At 41.3% G+C, this 14,093-nt stretch overlaps 1 protein-coding gene across 3 annotated transcripts; it reads right to left on the bottom strand.

Moving 5' to 3' along the window:
• Positions 1-13,578, bottom strand: rxrba (retinoid x receptor, beta a). Of its 3 annotated transcripts, XM_029513963.1 has the most exons (13): positions 13,509-13,578; positions 12,594-12,742; positions 10,868-11,103; positions 9,567-9,720; positions 9,234-9,413; positions 7,378-7,398; positions 5,891-6,051; positions 5,628-5,757; positions 5,388-5,520; positions 2,972-3,007; positions 1,215-1,306; positions 952-1,057; positions 1-829 (listed from the first exon to the last, which is right to left on the bottom strand). In XM_029513963.1, the coding sequence occupies exons 2-13, from the start codon at positions 12,607-12,609 to the stop codon at positions 682-684; spliced, it is 1,413 nt and encodes a 470-aa protein (XP_029369823.1). In that variant the 5' UTR covers positions 12,610-12,742; positions 13,509-13,578; the 3' UTR covers positions 1-681. The 3 variants fall into 3 exon arrangements, with proteins under 3 accessions (XP_029369823.1, XP_029369824.1, XP_029369825.1); XM_029513964.1 differs by lacking the exon at positions 7,378-7,398; XM_029513965.1 differs by lacking the exons at positions 2,972-3,007; positions 7,378-7,398.
• Positions 13,579-14,093: the final 515 nt, after the last annotated feature.

The following is a 14,093-nucleotide window of genomic DNA, read 5'->3' as shown; positions in this document are numbered from 1 at the left end:
TTCAATGTTTATGAGAACTCACTGGGATGGTGCATCTGCCCGTCCGTTATGACACCTCCTGACCAATAAGAGGTGAACATGTTTGATGGGAGACATTTGATTGAAATGTTATGCACCTGAATTTAAGCTAAAACCATACATGAATAACTAACCGGCTAGTGATGGATACGACATACAAAGGTGCAGCTGGCAGTGTAACTCAGTAACCCAAGTAAAAACAGGTGAGGTATACCAGTTACGCAGAAGCAAAAACCCACTGTGAGATGAAAATGTGAAGGCTAAATTAAAATTAAGACATTTACTGTATATGTGTGATAGAAAGGGCATATATTCCTGGAATCGTAGACCCTATGGTGGAAAACTTAGTATGGGAAAAGATGGTGAAAATGTGTGTTTGAGTTCATTCAGAGCCATATTATCTGTGTATTAGCTATATTTTATGTCACTTCATGCATGCAAGCAAAGACCTGCATTTGCATGTGTGAGGATAATTAGCCGGTGACAGGGAATATGTTTGTGTGTGTGTGTGTGTGTGTGTGTGTGTGTGTGTACACAAGCGTGAGAGCCGGTACGTTTAAACCAGCAGTTGCTGCAGTTAAGTGAGGCCCAACGAAAAAGAGCCAACAACGTGCCGGTAATCCTGCTGTGTATCGGATCCTGACTGGACCGGACCTGCCTCCTCTAGGTAAGCTGGTGAGGCGCCTCCAGCATCTCCATCAAGAAGGTGTCGATGGGTGTGTCACCAATCAGTTTAAAGAAGAACAGGTGCTCCAGGCACTTCAGACCGATGGAGCGCAGTGCTGGGAGCCGGAGGAGCAGCTTTGCAAACCTGGAAAGAGGAAGCAAGGATAGGCAGAAGAGAGTCAATAACAGAAGCTGAAAACAAGAAGCAGAATCACGTGCGTCTGCAGAGATGGAACTGCTGGAGAAATGAATGCTGTTATAGCCTACCTGCCCTGCTGATCGGGGTATTTCTGTTTGCAGTAAGCCTCCAGAGACGCGTACACCCTCTCTCTCAGGAGCTCCACCTCACTGGGGTTGGATAGGCCCTTGGCATCTTTAGGTGAAAACAAAGAACATTTACATTTTCTCACTGATGTCATGAAATAACTATTTTCTCCATTTTCTCTCCCTTTTAAAATTATATTAATTAATTTGTTCACTTATGATTCAATATTCTACAATGATTTTAATCACTCCACCTGTCTCCATACCTGGGTTGAAGAGGATGATGGCTCGGAGGCAGCCGAGCTCTGTCTTGTCCATTTGCATGTCTCTCATCTTGCTTACAAGTTCTGTCAAAACCCTGAGGAGAGGCAAAGAGAGGAGCGGCAAGGAGAGAAGAGGCGAGATGAAGAATGGAAGAGAAGAGGCAGATCCACAACAGAGACAGAACAATGCCAGATTAAGAGAGAAGAAGCAAAGGAAAGTAGGAAGGCAGAACATATGGTGGGAAAAAAAAGAATGCAGAAAAGCGGTAAAAACAAAAGAGTGAGGGAAGAAGAGAGTAAGAACAACAGAAAGAGACCGGGCTCCCAGATTACACTGTTATTTATGCTTACTGCTCAGAGTTGCGTCATGGCTGAACTGCTAGTTCAGGGGACGAAAAAGAACCGAACAAAAAAATAAACAAATACAAAGACTGGTTACAGCTGCCCAAAGTGGCAAACTGCTGCCACCAAATGGTGAAAGTTCTGACTGTGATGGATTTTTCCTGTTTGTTAAATCAGTGTCAGCTGAATATGGCAAATATGTGGACGTTGCTCTCAATTGTTATGAAGGTGACAGCACAACAATCTACAGTTTAAGAAATCTACTACAACTGGAGAGGCAAACTGGAGAGACTTTTGCTTTTCTGTCCACTTTATTCTACTTATTACACACACACACACACACACACACACACACACACACACACACACACACACACACACACACACACTTTAGTCAACATTTAGCATGTTTTTAATGCTTTCTTCTAATATGATTCAAAATTTGCTTCTTTTAGGGTTGATTGTAAGTTTGGATCAAATAGCTTCTGATTGAGGTGTAACACAGACTTTGGGTGGTGTACGTTATATTTCCAAATACCATCAATTGAGGCCTTTAAAATACTTAATAACCATAACCCTAATTAATACATAACTCACCAACTTACCAACATATCGGTGCATTTTTGGTAAGAAGTACTTAATTTTCATCAAATGTGCAATATACAAAGTATAAGTTTGGATTTAAAAGGCTTTCGCGCATCCTAAAGCTACGTCATCCTAAGAATAAGACTTGGATGAAAGAGGGGTCGGTACAGACCAATGTGAAGGGGGAGAGAAAGGGGGAGTTTATCAGAAACAGACGTCTGAATTTAATGCTGTGGACTGACTTGGACTCTCACTGCTCAAACCACCACACAGTGGACTGCCCACAGCACAACAGATTGTTTTATCAATTACTGCTTTTGAAACTGGTGGCCCTCATCGTGAGCTAAAATGGCCCGACAACGACTCCAAACGGCTCAGGAGTAAACTGACCTGTGCATCTTCTCCAAACTACGACCACATCCCACCATTAAAAGCCCTGGAGAAGCTAGCTTAGCTTCACAAAGCCAGCCTACACATTTTGGTTTGCTCATTATGGTCTGGCAAGGCACAACAAGCACTTGGTTTTAAAGAGAGGCATCGTTAATGGGCAAAAGATGAAAAGTTTTCTGCAGGCAATCGAACAAGGCATCTGGCAATTGAAGTCACAAAACTGAATCTGCTGCTGAATTCAATTTCAAATTCAAACGCTAGTAGATCACCATCCAACCCACACCAAATATATCTCAGCCTGTGTTGTTCAGAGTAATACCGAGCGGACTCTGCCACGGAAATGCCAAAATGGAACAACCTTTTCAGATTTTGTTATGTGTTTGTTTCAATGTTGATTCAAGAGGAGGGGTTTAAGAAAAGTGTTTGTGTAGTGGCGTAATTACCTGTCAAATATGGCCCCAACCTCGGCATTGTGCGCCCTGTGTATTCAATCACAATGTGTTATTACAATGTCATTACACAGTTACATTATTATTACAGTCTTCTGTTTGTTTTCTGAGAGATAGAGATATGATTTCTCCTGGTGGAAATCTACATCCTAATATATATTTAAAACTCGAGAGGCTTAACACTTCTCATGTCTGGGCTCAAACTTCGCTGCACTCTCATCCAAACAAATAAACTAAATGACATTATGTGAACTCTTACATAAGGCACCAGGATAAAGCAGAGAGGAGCTTATGATAAATCTTATAAGCCAAATGCATAACAGCAGAAAACCATTAATACATATTAAATTAACCAGTAAAAAAAACGCTTAATCCTGAACATTAGTGTCCACACATTGTGAAAAACGTAAAGAAGTTTTCACTGAGCTGTGGCTTCAACTGCGTGAAAAACAGAGAGGCTAAAAGTGCAAAGTACAACATTTAGTAAACCAAATTAACGACAAAACAGAACAGGGATCAACTAAACAAAACACGTTTGAGAAAACGCAACAGAGCAGGAAAGAAAGGTGCCTGTTATCTTTGTCATTCTTGTAGAGTATGCAGACTAAAAAGGGCAAAGTGTGCCCTGCTTTTTCTCTTTCATCTGTTCCAGATGGTCCCTCCATGACGGATTTGTGTCGTCCCTACTTAGAATGACAACAATAGCAGGTACCAGCCCTTTGCTGGTGCTAAACATTTAGTTTTCTGAAATATGGTGGGGTTTTTTTCTCGTGTTTCTTCGTGTTACGTTGTTCCTATTTTCTTGTTTTCTGCTTTATTTGGTTGTTTTGTTTGGCTGCTCCGTTTTGCTCTAGTGAGAAGTTTAATTCAATTAATGGGTACAAAGAAATGTTATGTTGATATTGTATTATCAGCATACTCTGATAACAGTCGCTTCAAACCGATAATGATGCCAAGCTGAAACAGAAGCCTGCTGCTAGAAGCAGTACTAAAAAATTATTTGTATCAGAGGGAAATCGTTGAGCTATGTGCAAGGAGCCCAGTTAGCTTGCTCTAAACCTGAACAATGTAATTACTGTGTAATTAACAGTGAATCGACACGTTGTGATGTACTTGGGGTTTTTCATTAAAGTCAAGAATTTCTCAGTTTTTTAGATTAAAGCAGGTGATGCTGTAAGGAACAATAAAGTGTGTCACTAAAAGCACAGGAAGGGCATTAAAATCTGCTCGTGTAAAATACGCTGTTAATGCGCCAACATACCATCATGACATTAACAAGAATGTTATTTTATCGTAATAATCTTAACAATAGAAAAGAAATCTGGCATTTTGAATTATACCATTACTGGTTTGTGTTGTCATAGAGTTATGGATTTCAAGATCTCAAACTAACAGGATTGTTTTGGGCAGAAATTTACACATCAATGGACGGACAGTCAAAATCATTTATAAAGGAGCTTTTTGAAAACACATCAGGCACATTTTCTGTAATATTATTTACTGTGTGCCTGGGGCAGTGAACTTTATCTATTTAAGACCTTACAGATGATATGAAGACCGGCAGTGATCAAACAATCACTGAAGACTGTCCGAATCTTCTGCATTTGGATCAAATGATCAATACCATGACAGTCTGGTTCATTTGAAGATTAATGATTTTCCAATCCCAAAATGGATTGCTGTGGTTAGCAGCAAATCACTACGAAATTAAATCCATGGCCTCTGCAGTGTCCTGTAAAATAATAGGACGTAAACGCACAAATCTGAGGAACCTTCCTATTATAAAGTCCGAGTTAGAATTGCACATAAGCTAGCCATGATTACATAATCAAATGGGGCAATAGGTGCGGTGCCACTTGGCACTGGGTACACGCGCGTGCGCATGCATGTCTATGGGTAAGCATTAGTCACCATCCTCCCCAGCATGCGCTGTCACCCTATAGGCAATACTAAAGCAGCAGAGTCTCTCAGCCAATCACAGCCAACGCAGATCACAGCAGCTGCAGCCAACCAAAATGAACACACAGTCTCTAAAGTCCTTATCCCAGTCACTCATCAAGCTAAACATATAACATGTATATGAAACCCCAAGAGACAAAGAAGATCAGGAAAGTGTTCTTTCTTTATTTGTCTAACATTCAGGCCTGATGTGGAATTACCAGGCGGTTTAAAGAGGGGGATTGTGGGTTTTAACTGGCATTTCAAGGTTGGTCTATTCAGGCTAAAAGTAGATGGCACTAATACTCCATGGAAGCAGATTTATTCTAGGCAGTTTTGGTTTCAGAGTGGAGATGAAAGGCCTAATACTACATGAGCAGTGAATGAACAGAATATTTTCATTGCTTTGTCCTCTCCAATGGGCTCGCCCACCCCAACCTGAGTGTAGTATGCCTGTCAGTTCGTACATTACCTGTCAAAGATGGCTCCAACTCCAGCACTATGAGCACTGTTCCTGTGGACATGCAGGCCGGTGGCCAGTAAAATCCCGTCCTTCACTGAGATGGAGCGATGGGAGAATGACGCAATCAGGAGCTCATTCCAGCCTGTTGAAGAGTTAGTGTCTCAGTAAATGCAGTCAAGCAAAATGTCTTAATATTCTATTGTGACCCAGCTCTCGCCCAATGTGAGCTGTAGTTGAGTTAAAGTTTACCTGCACGAAGAAGGATGACCTGGTCGTCCAGGGGCAGCTCGGAGAAGTGAGGGATCCTCTTTGCCCACTCCACCAAGGTGAAGAGCTGCTTGTCTGCTGCTTGGCAGATGTTGGTGACAGGATCATTGGGCTGAATCATGGAGATCAAGAGGTTGATTGGTAATGATTCCATCAACTGACCTTACCAGCAGTGGCTGCATTGTTCAGAACAACCTCAACTTGGATGAAAGACAATTTATAATTAAGGTCTCCAGACTACTCACAGAACTGCCACCTGAACTCCCGTCTGCATGAAGCTCTGTCTTTTGCTCCACAGCCATCTCTGCCTCCAAGATCTTCTCCACAGGCATCTCCTCGTTGACTGCACTAGTCGACTCAACCTCACCATCTCGATCCTTGTTCCTCTGACGTTCCTCTTGGACAGCTGCAGAATGGAGGATTGGGTAGAGAGGAACACAGGAGAAAAACAATAAAGGACAAGAAAAAGGAGAAAGGACAGGGACAGCAGACAGGAAAAAATGTGGGTTAGGAGGATGGGTGAAACGACAAACATAGAGAAGCAGGAAAGGTGCAAAATAAAAACAATGAATAAGGGTGTTGTAAGGTATATTTAAATACAAGTGAACATAGCAAAGAGAGATGGAAAGGTGGTAGTAGAAGAATGAGCAGGAAGGATGTGCCGACAGACAACAGAATAAAAAACATGAGATAAGCATAAGTGGACAAATTGTAATGAGGGAAAACGATTGGTGAAGAAGAAGCATGTAAAAAAACCCAAAAAAGGAGAAAAACAAATCAACAGATAAAAAAAAGTGAGATTAAAATAATGTGAGAAATGTGCAAAACAGTGGGAAAGCAGAGTGACACAAATATATGATAAATTCCAAGTCTCTCATACTGTCTTTCATACTTCTTTCAGGCCCACAGCTGAGACAGAAATGGATCATCTAATTGTTTTAAAGTGATATTCAGCCCTAAACTGGGTGTGGGGCTTAAAAAAGGCAGACATTTTTTAATCAAACTTTCAAGATGATCTCAAACAGACCCAACAATTTTTTTAGATTTCATCGTCATCTGACTGTTGCATTTTCACTCAGTAGCAACAGAATTGAAGCTGGACCACTAACTGTATATGATGCCAATTATATTTTAATTTAAATTCTTTAAATACAATGTAAAAAGCTTACATAAATTGTTCCAATGATCCTCTGACAAGGAATAACAGGTAATTCATTGATTATCATACATGTCTGATAACAGATTAAAGAAAATTCTCCAAGTTTGAATCCTAGTTATTTTCAAATGAAGAAGAAAAAAACAACAACTTTAACCTGCATAATCACTATTAATCTAAATTGGTCACCACAAACAGCATCAAATAATAACATTAATTCTAAGGCTGCCTGTAGCAGCTGTGACCTTACTGAGCAGCACACATGAGAATAAACCGTAATAGAATAAGTAACTTTAAAGTGAAGAAGGTTGAAGATTAAAGGGAGTGTGCTTACTCAGCAAACTTTCCCTGACTCTGTAATGCCTATTTAAAAAAAAAAAAAAGAAAAAAAAAAAAATCACACAGGGAATTGATTCAAGGCTGGCATTGGTCCACCTCGGAGCGCTGGCAAGGAACTATGGGAAAATATTTGAAACTGGCTCCCTCATACTGGTGCAACAACTGACTGTAAGATCTCTGATTCTTTCTCACTCATACAGGCACAGACATACACCCCTCCCTCCCTCTTCTCCTTACATCTGTCGTTCATCTTGGCCACTACAGAAGGAGGGAGGGGGGGAGAGAGAGAACGAGAAGAGGAAACAAAAAGAGGAAGACAGGGGAAAAGGGGGTTAGTGTTTAGAAGGCTTACCCACCCCCATCTCCCCTTCTACCACTCTGTACTCGTTCTTCCTATCCCTCCAATTATTACTGAACTTTAACTTCACCCATAACCTTAAGTCAGGGGAAGGACTCAATTTAAGAAAATGGATGGAGTTAAAATGTCAGCGTCTACTGTGACCGCTGTAGTAACAACAGTGGCCACACATCTCACAGACCTGTCAAACATACACTCAGTTATTATCAGCTGACGATAAATGTAGAGTCAGCCCTGGTCTGATATGAGAAAGCTTCAGTTCACTGTTACCTACAAATAATCTCAGACTGGTCTAATGTAATCTCCATTGTTAGGATGCATTAAACAGATCGGCTGTGGAGGTTTTGTATTTTGATGTATTCACCGATGACTGATGACTTCACCATCTGAAGACTCAACACCTGGTAAATTTGACACGGTTATGTAAAGTGCAGACTAGATAAGCCTGCCACAACATTTGTTTCACCTGCTGCACATACTGCCCTCCTCCCTCTGTGGTTTTACTGGTTTATTGTTTTATAGAAATCTGATGAATAAATGTTGCATGTGTCAGGTGTAAAAGTGATGTAAATACCTTTCAAGTAACATACAAGTGACTCTTTTTGACACTGTGAGCTGCAAAAGATCCAGAACTGGTACTCAAATTCTGGGTAAAGGAAGTCATTTCTGAAACAGAACTGGAGGAACCTTGGGAAGAGGAGACCCTTGGTGAAATGCAATGGTGTATTCTGAATAGAAATTAGATTTCTTTTTATGAGGCAGCCCCTGAGTGAGTTTTTGGCCTCAAGTTAGCAAAATTATAATTTATTTATTTTTTTTAACCAGCAGCATCAATCCAGAACAAATATGCCACTGTTAGAGGAAACTAGCTTAAATTAAAACGAGAAACACAGGAATTCAATCAGCATCACCCCTAATATCAAAAATCTAACATATGGTGAATCAATTTGGTTTTCACTTTTGTCACTATGTGTTACACTGCAGATCTATGCTAAATGTGGTGAACTGGCACATTAGAAAAAAATTGCCTTGACTTGGAAATACAAACCTGTCAATACAAGGTCTAATATCTGACCATGCAAATTATAACACTTGCCTGCAGACTTCAGTTGACCATTCCAATGGTCATTTTGTTTGAGCTCTAGAGATTCTGTGTGGAGATGGGGGACAACAATCATTGCAGCAACATCTCAAATCTTTTTTTTTTATTCAGTGTTGAATGTAGATGAATGAGGGATCATTTTTAATTTAAGCCTCAGGCTGCAAACTAACAAAACGTGGTAAAAAAAACTGTCAGGGTTTAAATATTCTCTGAATGGTGTATATTTGTCCCCGCCCCAGGTATCACAGGTGATCTTGAGATCAGATTTGGAGTGAACAAAGGTAGACAGTATAACGTGGCAGTGTGCTACTGCAAGGCTGGATCAAATGTGTGCCTGTCTATCCCCCATACACACACAGTTTTTCTGCTACTAATAAATAACCAATTTTTAAAATTGAGTTATTGTTTTTCTCAGGTTTTTTTCTTTTTTGTCACCACCAATCAAGTTATTAATCACATTAAAAACTACCACATAAAGAAAGCGAGTTATATGTTGGATAAAGATGCATTGCTTTATGCGTTTCGATCTTTACGTACGTGGGACAAAGTGTGAAGCAGCCTTGTTTCATGTCATGGGTCATGTCTTGAGGAGACTGAGTATACAAAGTATGCTGAAGTTGTTGGCTTGCTCACCTTCTCTCTTCATGCCCATAGCCAGGCACTTCTGGTAGCGGCAGTATTGGCAGCGGTTCCTCTGTCTCTTATCCACCATACAGTCTTTATTGTCCCGACAGGTGTAGGTCAGATCTTTGCGCACTGTGCGCTTGAAGAAGCCTTTGCAGCCCTCACAGCTGTACACACCGTAGTGCTTACCTGGAGGTTGAGGGGAGGAAAAGAACCAAACTATTTATAATGGAAGGATGATAACTTATTTTCAGTGATCTTGTAGGCTTTTACAAACTATTTAATTGTTTGCACTTTCACAGAAATAAAAAAACTGATTTTGTATTTAATTTGTGTATTCACCAGAGGATCTGTCACCGCAGATGGAACAGAGCCGTTTCTGGGAAAGCATCGGCCCTGGATTGTGGGACGACAACTGCTTTAAGCCCAATGGAGGTTTCACATCATCAGAGCTACTCACTGCGTGGAGCCCTGACATCGACACTGTTGAGTTGATCTGTAAGAACAGCAGAAGATGGTGAACACAATGACACCAAGAGGGGGTTTAGATGCATTTCATGACATTTCAAGAAGAACTACTTGGCTGAAATCATACCTGTGACAGAACAATTAACGTTAGACCACGGTGAGAATCGCATTTAACTCTTATTTTTATAATTCTATCTGTCAGTACTCGCCCCTCTGTAAGCCCTGCCTCGCCTTTTATAGATGTCTCTGACAAACTGTTAAAAACAGAGAGGGTCTTCAGACCCAGTCTCATGACATCTGGCATGTGAAGATCAAGACAAACAGATGAGACAAAGATGAGTTGGGGGGAGGAGTGGGGTTGAAACCACATTAAAGAAAAATTGCTTACAAAATATGTATGGCGTCATGGAAAAGAAAGACATACAATGGCAACTGTTCTGTGATGAAGGGAAGTATATTAAATTACAGACAGTAATTTTTATTTGATTATACTTTAACGTCAAACATAACAGACATTATTTATTTTGTATTGTAGTATTGTGTTGGTAGATGGAATAACTGTCATGTTGTTTGTTTCACAACAAGACAGACTGTCAATACGCCAACTGTAATATCATCCAAAAATATCTACCATTTGTAAACCAAGTTAGAAAGGAGACCCCTGAATTCTTTTTAAAATATGTTTATTAATTTTTACAAAGAGGGGTTTGATTCTCCGCCTGACACAGAAAAGAAAAAGGTGAACATTGCGTATTTGCTTTTACCCATCAACATCTGTTAATACCCAACATAGTGTAAATACCATTAAAAATTTAACACCTGACAGATTTTTGTTTGCATGACAAACTTAATGGATTTCTCCTTCCAAATGCTGCAGAATTAGCACAAAATACTGGTTATAGTATGTTTGGGCTCCATACACTGATCATACATGACCTCTCTGGAATGAAGAGTAATAGTCATAGTAATGGAAAATTTAAATGTCTGTTAGCTGCATATATTCTCTTGCCAAAGATAAATTTTACTGACATTGTAAAGGAGCTTGCCTACATACACAGTTTCTTCACTTCAAACTGCGCTAAGATATAGAAAGTAAAGCAATAGTGCAATCTGTGACAGAATAGGAAAAGGCATGTGTGTCCAAAAACACAAACTCTAACATACGTCTTCCTTACCTGCGGGCTGCTGATGGGACCATAGCCCACCGATGGCGTTCCAGGGAGGCAGGGCGAGCCAAGTGAGGAGCTGATGACAGAAAAGGGGGAGCCGATGCTACTGATGGGGCTGTTGACGCCAGCTGTGGTGATGGGAGGAAGGGAGGTCATGGAGGCAGCAGCCGAGGGAACCAGAGGGGGTGAGCGTTGGCCTGATGGAGGGGAGGACACAGACGAACTGTCCGGACTGCGGGAATCTGATGGCACACAGCAGAACATATTATGCCCAAAAAATTATGAGCTGGCATACATTAAATTTGATACAAAACCAAATAAGCAAATTTAGTGTCCTATTCATACTTTATTTAATTCTGAAATTACAAAGTATTTTTGGTACATTCAATCTCTGCTTGGTACATTACAATGTATTTTGTATTTTTGAAGAAAACCTGGAATGTTGCTGGTTTGCATGATAGCATAATGGATTTAAGATCAACAATAACAAAATGCCATGCAAAATCCTCATTCCACAAAGTAAAGTGCACAAATACTCATTGTCAAAACAGTTTACTGTACTTCTAATGTAACAGGGCTTGGCGCATTTTCAGAGATTAGATAAAAAGCCACATTTGGGATTTGGTTTTTACTCCCAATATTTCTCAGAATTTCCACACAACACCTTAATCACTACTCCACCATCCTTCCACTGCTTAAGATTTTTATTCTGCCATTCTCCAAATTTTTTTTTGTTTATGTTGTGGTTTGTATTTAGATGCGTCTTTCTTCTGCAGCTGGCTGTTTGCTGCATTTTCTTTGCTCAAGGCTGTGTACTTGCTTGTCATCTGATATAATCTGTTTTTCTTGTCTCAAACACAAGGGAAAGAAATCAGCAAATCATATGCCCACACGAATCTACTGTGGCGTCTGGAAGACAGTGTTTTCACCACCATGGGAATATTTATCAACACTGCGATTTCAGTTTTTTAGAACATTCCTTTGTTCTATTCTTTGAGCTTTTTCCTGGTATTGATTTCTGACACACCATCGTTTAAATGTTCTTCAAGGTGCATTTGTTGCTTGAGAATCCTGTGTAACTAAAAAAGTGAAGCATGGCATGAACACTGGCATGGGTTTCCATTGATTTCCTGGTGTAGTAACAAAGGTTCAAAGCAAAGCAGTGCAACAGGGGTACAATGCTCTCATGTTACTGTTAAACACCTGGTCGAACAGTGAACTCTATACTTTCCAGAACACAGCAACATGGTATGAAACTGAAATCCTGCAACATGAAATCTTGTAACGTGGAGTCTCTTTCTTTTTGATGGTGCAGTCCTAATTCATTACAGTACATGCAAACTTGCAGCACAATTGGGTATGCCTGGAAAAAGTAGGACAGTGTTTAACATTACATTAAAATCGACCTTCTTTTCAGCAAAGATGGAAATCTGGATGATTGCACCCCGACTGAGTGATTCAAAAGGGCCATGTGGTCTGGAGGTCAGCGGGGGTTATAGGTCAACTGTGCCCACTGTCACTGACAAGCTTCAGTATTCTGTCATTAAAGCAACGCCTCGGAAACATTATTGTTCATTATATTCAGTGTATAACACAGGCCTGCCTCTGCAGCATACTAAGAAACATAAAAGTCCAATTTGTAAAGTTGTGTTTATTGTCAACAATTGCTTCCAGATGCAGCTGCTGTAACTATATGGTTGCACTGCTGGTGACAACACAGTTATTGTCTCACCTCTGCTGTCTCCCATGATGGTGGTTGGATGCAGGGGGCTGTCTGGCAGCTGTACACCGACGTGCCTCCGTCAAACACAGCCCGTTGTCAAACTCTAGACCGCGGACTGAGGCCCGGGCCGGAGCCGTTTGGGGAAACCAAAAACGGGTCTGAAATTCCAGCACAAGAAAGAGCTCTGTGTAAGATAACAGTGTGGCACGGAGAAGGACAATCTGCTCCCTGCCACCTGAAAGAAAACGAACAAATGTCAGGCCACTAAAAATCGTTGAGCTGCCTGCCTGACTGTCAACACGAACATCTGTGGAAACGATGCATTCTCTGCGTTTGGTGTAACGTTACAGCAGGAGTTTGCAAACCAGCCAGCTGCCCAGCTGATGCCAGGATGATCCTGTTCTGAAGCAGAAGAGTGCAGAAACACTCTGTTTAGTTGTTAGGACCAGGTGAACCAAAGCGGGACGCTGGAGTTAGTCTGGTTAACAGCATGAAATGAAAACACACACGACCCTTTCCAGTTAATAGATGGAGCCCAGACAGATGGCAGCAGCCAAGCTAGCGTTAGCTACAAGCTAACACTTGAAACGTCTGTTAGCAACCGTGGGGCTAAATGCGTTAGAAACCCAACATAAGTATGAATTAAACTGTCATAAAGGATCTCCACATGGCGTTTGGAACAAACGGACACGTGTTGGTTTAATTTAATCTAAAAATATCTTCGTCTGGCAGAACAAGCTAAACGCCACAGCTACGATTAGCCGCCTAACATAGCTAGCAAGCTAGTTAGCCCGAACGCTCCGGAGCCCAAAAACAAACCGATTCCCGTCCTTCCCCTTCCGACTCTGCCCCCCATCTGCTCCACACAAATCACAGATCGCCCCCAGAGATTATATTCTGAGCAGATAAATGCGGATTACTGACGGTTTAGCGGGCACAGCTTCTTCGCATGAAAAGATGTGGCGACTAGGCCCCGTGTGAGTCCGTCTCTCCCCCCACTTTGCCTCGTAGTCAACCCTCCCTCCCCCTGCAAGGATGAAAACACGATGATGGTGGAGGATTTGGCTTCGTGCTCTCTTACAGTCCAACATCGAGCCCCCGAATCACCGCGGGGCGCAGCGGGCCGGCTCCCGGAGGAAGGAGGCAGCTTGTCCGGTCATGTTGCGCCTCTCATGTCCCCGAGTGAGGGAGACGCATCCAGAGCAGGAGGTCAAGAGGTCAAGACGAGTTCAGCTGAGAGTGTCGGTCCTGGAGAGGTTACTGTCGGACACCGGGGCTCAGGAAACACTGTATTCTGATGTGACTGTCCTCCTCAGCAGAGTGAAGTCTGCTGTTTCTTCAGGGCACCATGAAGTAAACCAATAAATAAATAAATAAAATAAAATAAAATAAAATAAAATAAAATAAAAACGGTGATGATCTGATTTTCTTCTGTTGGATTGCATTTTCAGAAATAAAGTTTCAGCTGTTTGGCCGTGTTGTAATAAAACACTTCATTTTAATTAATTG

The sequence above is a fragment of the Echeneis naucrates genome, chromosome 11, assembly GCF_900963305.1.
Source record: "Echeneis naucrates chromosome 11, fEcheNa1.1, whole genome shotgun sequence".
Lineage (NCBI taxonomy): Eukaryota > Metazoa > Chordata > Actinopteri > Carangiformes > Echeneidae > Echeneis > Echeneis naucrates.
This window is presented reverse-complemented; position numbering and strand designations above follow the sequence as displayed.

Coding starts and splice junctions, on each gene's coding strand:
- rxrba (XM_029513963.1), bottom strand. Junction 9,721..10,867: donor GTCCCATCAGCAGCCCGCAG/GTAAGGAAGACG, acceptor CTGTTCTTACAG/ATCAACTCAACAGTGTCGAT. Junction 1,307..2,971: donor GTTGGGGCCATATTTGACAG/GTAATTACGCCA, acceptor GCCTCTCCTCAG/GGTTTTGACAGAACTTGTAA.